Source organism: Tachysurus fulvidraco, chromosome 17 (genome assembly GCF_022655615.1).
Source record: "Tachysurus fulvidraco isolate hzauxx_2018 chromosome 17, HZAU_PFXX_2.0, whole genome shotgun sequence".
In the NCBI taxonomy this organism is placed as follows: domain Eukaryota; kingdom Metazoa; phylum Chordata; class Actinopteri; order Siluriformes; family Bagridae; genus Tachysurus; species Tachysurus fulvidraco.
Window position 1 is genome coordinate 14,347,628 of NC_062534.1, and position 7,500 is coordinate 14,355,127.

The 7,500-nt window shown below is 39.4% G+C and overlaps 1 protein-coding gene across 1 annotated transcript in view; it reads right to left on the reverse strand.

Annotated features, from left to right (window-relative positions):
• The window catches only part of tenm2a (teneurin transmembrane protein 2a), a 215,697-nt gene that overhangs the window by 40,576 nt on the left and 167,621 nt on the right, over positions 1-7,500 (reverse strand). The window contains exon 6 of the mRNA XM_047802622.1: positions 1,388-1,513. Within this exon, the coding sequence (XP_047658578.1) occupies positions 1,388-1,513 (126 nt within the window). The remainder of the gene's footprint in view (positions 1-1,387; positions 1,514-7,500) is intronic.

The following is a 7,500-nucleotide window of genomic DNA, read 5'->3' on the forward strand; positions in this document are numbered from 1 at the left end:
TCCATGCACTACATGCTTCTATGAAGTTAAGCGCTTGCAGATTATATTGGGTAACTGTTCACTGCTTTTCACTAAGAAGGAAAGTATGTGGAGAAATGTGTGAGCGTGTGACTGTATGTGTGAGAGAGAAGAGAGAGAGAGAGAGAATGAGAGAGGAGAGAGAGAAATAAGCGAGCGAGAGAGAGAGAGAGAGGAGGCGATAGATAGAGAGGGTCCGATTGTAGAGCTCAAGGTGAGTGTTCTGTTTGACTAAATCCTAGAGCAACACTATACTCTTCAATGTGTGATGTCTGTCAAGATCTGGAATATATTATAAAGACTTGAAAGAAAATTTTGAACCTTGTGTGAACATTGTGGGATTATCTCAAGCACACTGTAACCAACACACCTCTGGTGCTTCTCAGACAACCCGCAGAAGTACCCGAGGCTGGAAGGAATTAAATTAACAGACATGTGGGATATGTAGAGCTGAAAAGATGAATGTGGCCTTTTGTGTGTGAGACAGAGTGACTGGAGAGAGCGAAATGTGAGAAGGCTAGTGGGGGTGAGGTAAAAATGTGAGAGTAGCGAGAGACGATAGAGAGAGAGCGAGAGAGAGAGAGCAATGATAGTAAGGCTAGTGGGTTGTTTTTATTTTTTTTTTTAATAATATATAGTAGATAGATATAGAGATATAGTACATATACATATATCTATATAGAGAAGACATATTCAGTATATATATCTACATAGGCAATATATATATATAGATATATATATGGTGATATATAAATATATATATATAATTTTTTCATATATAGATATAGATATATAATATATATATAGCCTTCCATATAAGTATTATATAATAGTATATTTACAGATAGTTATATATTATATAGAATTATATATTTCATATAGATTAATATATATTATATCGATATATAATTCTATATAATATAGATATAACTTACATATAGATGATATATATATATATCTACATATACTAATTATATATATATATAGCAATTACATACAGATATATATAATATCTATATATATATATATATCTAACATATAATTAATAAATATATGATATTATGTTACATAGATATATATAGATTCCATTTAATTCTAATTTTTTTTTATCTTTTTTTTTTTTATATATATAATCTATATATATATATATATATAGATATGATAATATATATAACCATATATCGTATATATATACATATTCATATAGATATTACATATGCAGATATATATATATGAATATTATATATATATATATAGAGAGCTTTCTTTGATTAAATGCTGTGCAGGTCAGTATGAGAGTCTGAGAGAGCAGAAATCATTAATAAATGGACATGTAATTCCCTGACACTTTGGAGACTACGTTGCTTACCTCTGCCTCCAGAGGGCCCTGTGGTATCATCGTTGGTGCCAGGCATGCCTGCTGTGCCCAAGCCATGGCTCAGCACGGGAGCTTCCACAGGCTTCAGCTGCCAGGTCAACCCCAACAGGTTTAAAGCTGCAAGTAATAAGGAAAGAACAGAGCAAGAAGAAAAGGAAATGTGTCAGTGAAAATGACTGGGGACAAAACACCTACCCCAGGGGTGTCAGACTCCAGTCCTGGGGGGTTGCAGCACTGCAGAGTTTAGCTTTCTTTCTACCTCATTTAACACACTCGATTCTACTCATAAGCTAATTCCCACAGCTTGCATGGTCTGAAGCTGCTGTGTTAGAAAGGAAACACAAACCTCTATAGGACCGATTCCCTCCAGGATGCGAGTTCGATACGCCTGGTCTGTGCCAATAGTTCTGGTGAATATTACATTCAAAAGGTGCTCAGGAAAGATATAAAGCAACATGAAGTGCAGAGCTTACTATCTGGAGGGTTGTGAATCAGATCTCAACAGAGACTGGATGACAAACACATGCGATGGTTGAATGACTTCTTGACAGAAACTTTTGATTATACATTTAGTGAGACTGAGGGGACTGCTTTAGTCTCTGTTCAGAATTTAAACCATTTGCTATTTCTCAAACTATGTGAATCCTTCCAGAAAAGTCCTAGCTTTTGTATGAAAAATCTTCCATAGTTTCCAGCACAATCTTCTGCCCATCAGCTCTATGACAGGTAGCGAAAGAAAAATCACGTTTACTTTACGTTTACTTTACTACTAAATGAATTTGTTTTAGTAATAAATTTTTTAGATTTTTTTACACATTAAATCAATCATTAAATCACATTAAATGTGTATTTGTTACACATTAAATCAACAGGATTCAAGAAATAAGATTATCTGAAACTTATATATATGGGCTAAGAAAATATTCATGTTTCTGAGGTGGCAAGGTTGGCACCTGTGGCTTAACTCTCACACATCTAAGGTTGGCACTGGTATAACTCTCACACATCTAATCCTCACCCATTTAGAAATCTTAGCAAATCTGTCTTTGTAAGGAGAATGACAATTATGACTCTCTGCTCTGTATTATTTTCCGCTTGCAGATGTTGGGAAAATAGACGGTAATTGGCACTTTTCACAAAATGCCTCAACGCTCATTTTTTGTGGAGGAAACCAGGGACTGGTGGGAGGCAGTGACTGAGAGAGAGAGAGAGAGAGAGAGAGAGAGAGAGAGAGAGAGAGAGAGAGAGAGAGAGAGAGAGAGAGATGAGCAAAACAACAACTAAAGCTAAAAGGAAACAAAGTATCTGAAAGACGGGAGATAAAAATAGACTTCCTCACACAAGAAGAAACTTGAAGACACCTCTTTTTGTGTAAGAGCTGACACCATTTTGAGTACGCAGTAAGCGACAGGCAAAAAGCAGGCAGTTTCTCTTTCTTCCCATTGCTTCATTACTCACTCTGAAGCCATTTGATTTGTTTGAGGCCCGAGTTCAGTCAGCAGCTCTGCATCTCTTCAGCTTCTTCTTTCAACTGCTGCCAAGTAACTTTAGCAGAAAGGCACGGAAAGACAAAGCTAACTTTCCTAAATGCACCAAAGCGCCACAGAAAGTAGACACACCGCCAGGCTGATTGTGGGTCTTTGGTCTGAATTTCTGTCTCCAGCTCCTCCTCCTTAATTAAAGCAGAATTGCTTCTGAGAAAATGTCCTTCAGCATCGTCTTTTTCGCTGTTGACGTAGTTCACAAAAATAAAAATAAAAAGTGTGAGTGGCTCTCAAGAAAAACAAAAACACTGTGAACAACAAGGACCATTGTGTGTGTGTTTTACTGACAAATATCATGTAATGGGTAATGCCCAATGGAAATACAGAGATGCTCTACCAGTACTGCCACCCTGGGACATTCACCACTGACAAATCTCTACAGAATACAAACAAGTTTTATAGTGACTGGGTTAGTAGCGTGAGGTGAAAGATTAAACCATTTCCCCGCAAATCTTTTTCCTTCTATTTGCTCAGTTAGTCAATTGCTTTTACACACACACACACACACACACACACACACACACACACACACACACACACACACACACACACACACACACACACACACACACAAATACATGCACAAATCCAAGCCTCAGCCCCATCTTCGCCACAGTAATGGCATGGATAGCAGGCTGTGTGTTAATGACTCCCGCCCCTTTGCTCACCTTCATTCTGCTTGCCTATCACACCTAAATCTCATCCCAGAAAATCAATTTTCTCTCTTGTCAAATTCCATCTCCCCTCTGTCTGCGCCTCGGAGAGAACAGACCCCCCCCCCCAACCCCCTTTGTCATTCTCAGTTGAAGGAAAGAGCTGACACATAGAGAGTTTGCAGATATACTGCACTAGCTTTCTGCTTCTCACTTCTCTGTTGTTCAGTCTCTCATTTCACTGATGCACTTCTCTCTTTCTCTCGCCCTTCTCTTCTCCTCCCCACTCTTCCTGTATCACTCCGTCAAGCTCTTGTTCTGCTGAAGGTACAGGTTAAATGGAAAATATATTATCAGTGGATGAATTAGGAAATGAATCAGTAACACACAATGAGCTGCATCCGTGGCGGCGTAAAGAGATCAGACAGACGAATTAACAGCAGTTTAGACACTTTGGCTCTGTACTAAGTTAATATACACTGTAGTTAAGTTATATATCAGTTTTATATATATATATATATATATATATATATATATATATATATATTTGTGTGTGTGTGTGTGTTTGTGTGTGTCTGTGTGTGTGTGTGTGTGTGTGTGCGTGTGTGTGTGTGTGTGTGTGTGTGTGTGTATGTATGTCTCCTGCCTTTGCAGTGTCAGTAGATGGCAGTGTTGAGTCAAAGCCACACTGTGGGATGCAACAGGCAATAGGTGAAAATTAGGGAGAGAGTGAAAATGATAAAGAAAAAAATTTAAAGCTAGGTAAGGTAGTTTGAGGCATGCTATAATGCACACACCCTCAGACACACACACACAAACACACACACACACACACGTAAGATAAATTGTTCTTGAACATATTACACGGCAGGCCTTAACTGTAAAATGTATCCTATTTAAAAATGAATAAGTTGCACATTTTATGTAATCCTCATGTATAATTCAGTGAGTATAGTGCATGTCTGTGTGTGTGTGTGTGTGTGTGTGTGTTTGTGTATTAGATGATACAGCAGCAGATGGGAGACTTTACGAGTGTTGACTACGAGCCGAATCCTGCGGTTTACTGAGCATCAAGGATGTGAGAGGAAGAAACAGATACACCGTGCGTGAGTGCATGAGCGTGTGTGTATCTAGGCCGTGTCACCGTATGACATTGCCTGGGCAGGTGTTTGCATCTGGAGTGAAAGACTAAGGCTGACTTGGTGGATCGCAATCTGCCATACTTTTCAAAAGGTTACTGTGGTCAGAGAGAGAGAGAGAGAGAGAGAGGGAGAGAGAGAGAGAGAGAGAGAGAGAGAGAGAGAGAGAGAGAGAGAGAGAGAGAGAGAGAGAGAGTAACCAACTGTTTTGGTGTTGTACACATGAGATGATAGAGGCTTCTTCCTGGATCAGACAGTCATCTTTTAGGGAAAAGGGAGACCCAGAGGAACCTGCTTACTGTACTTGCTAGGGATTTATACACACACAAATATGTGTGTGTGCGTGCGTATGTGTGTGTGTGAGAGAGAGAGAGTGTGTAGAGAGAATGTACATATTGAATGCTGAGAAAATGCCCATCTGTGATTGAACTGCACCTGTCATCGCCGGTTAGACCCCTATGTCCAGATCATGTAGCCACAAAAAAGCAAACACACCCAGGTGGCTGGTGGCTAATAGTGGAACAGACCCATATGCCTGCGTCCAGTGCTGTTGTTGGCGGTCTGTTTCTATGCTGATGAGAGCAAATCATGTGCAAGAGGATCCCAGGGTCCAACTCCACACTGAGTGTGAGCTAAAAATAATAGCACAGAGAGCCAATGCTGGCCTCACACTCTGCCACACACACACACACACACACACACACACACACACACACACACACACACACACACACACACACACACACACACACACACACACACACACACACACACACACACACACACACACACACATGCTGAAACCATCAGGAGGCTCTTCTACTCAACCAACACCAGCTGGATGCATTTCGGAGACTTAAACACAATGTGTCTGTGATAAATACTACAGTGAGGGGAAACACAAATTATTTAAACTTGAAATTAAATTCCAGCACGTAAATATATTACTGGGGACCTGCAAGAGACCAGGATGTGTGACTGCTGAAGATGGGTGAACAAATTTATATATTGTATTTTTGTATTTGAATTACGCGTCTGTTACTGCATGTTTTTAACTAAAGAAATCCTCAAGGAGGTAAAACATTATCATCCATTTTACTGATTCAGAGTCATTCTTCTTTATTTACTCAGAGTAAAGTTGATCTAATTCACTATCTAACTCACAGTGAGGCTAATATATGTTCACTACATATAGGTATAGTCTATACTGTACATATAGATTCATCCCAGTATGAGTGCCTCTAATATCTGACTGCTTATTACAGATACAATTACAAGTATTAAAAACTGACTGCTTATTACAGTTACAATTTAAAATGCATAATTAAATCAAACAGTTACAATTCATTACAATTTATCTATAATTAAAATGTGGGAAAATATGGGGCACACCATAAAGAACATATTTATTGAATTTTCTTTTTTTGACATGGGGCAGAAGGAGTCATTTGGCTGTTGTGAACTGCGGACAGTGGGGACGCATTACTTTAGGGACGATTCGGCGAACCGTTGGTGTGAGGTGGGAATATGGGGTGCCAGTCTAAAACAATCACATACACACACACACACACACACACATATACACACACACACATACACACACACACACACACACACACACACACACACACACACACACACACACACACACACACACACACACACACACACACACACACACACCTAGGGGAAATTTATAACAGCCAGTTCGCCTACAGGCATGTTTTTTGGAGGTGGGAAGAAACCGGAAGACCCTGGAGGAAACCTACACAAACATGTGAAGCTAGAAGTTTAAACTGGGAAGCCTGGGGGTGTGAGGAGGCAACGCTACCTCCTGAGACACCATGCCACCTTGGAATTATTATAAAATATTCTATTCAAATCTCAAATGGTGAAATTATTTCTGACATTCCTACTACACACACTGTTGTCCTCAACTGTCCAGGCTGTTGAGCTGGCAATCAAAAACATCATCACTGCCACTGTAAGCACTGGCAGATTTATAATTAAGGAACATTATGATTGGAAACAGATATGAAAATGAACCTACTATTAACAGAATAAATAATAAATATTAATACATGAAAAGAGAAGCTTGGATCTGCTCTCATATCTACTCATACGCACACGGTGTGGTAAATGTGTCACAAGATTTAGCCCCCTGTCAGATGTGTTGAATATGAGTATACATATCCTATCACTTAAAAAAAAAAAAAAAAACACATCATGTGTTCACATCCCAGGAGAGAACGAGCAGGAGTTTTGGCAAGCATTTGCTATATGCATACATATCCATTATTCATAAAACACATCATCCCTCCCTTCCCTGTCTCAAGCTGTCTCACACAGAGCACACACTAACAGGTTTTCACTTCTACACCTGTGGTACACCCAGCATGCTTCCGTGAATTTTAGTATGTATGTATGTGTGTGTGTGTGTGTGTGTGTGTGTGTGTGTGTGTGTGTGTGTGTGTGTGTGTGTGTGTGTGAGAGTGAGGTAGAGAAACAAAGAAGGAAGGTGTAATTGCTTCCTTTTTTGTGTGTGCACACATATCAAGCTCTGTGGGTCCTATTTTACCCTCTTATGTGTCTCTATTTCTGTAAGTAAGCGTTTGGTACAGCAAACAATCTGTCTGTGAAGTGTAGCAGTGTGAGTGGGAGATAAAAAAATCTGTTTGACTGGGGTACGTGTATGTGTGTGTAGGTGTGTGTGCCACAGATGAAGGACGGTGTTGGGTCGTCCTTCTCTATCACAAAAACCAGGACAT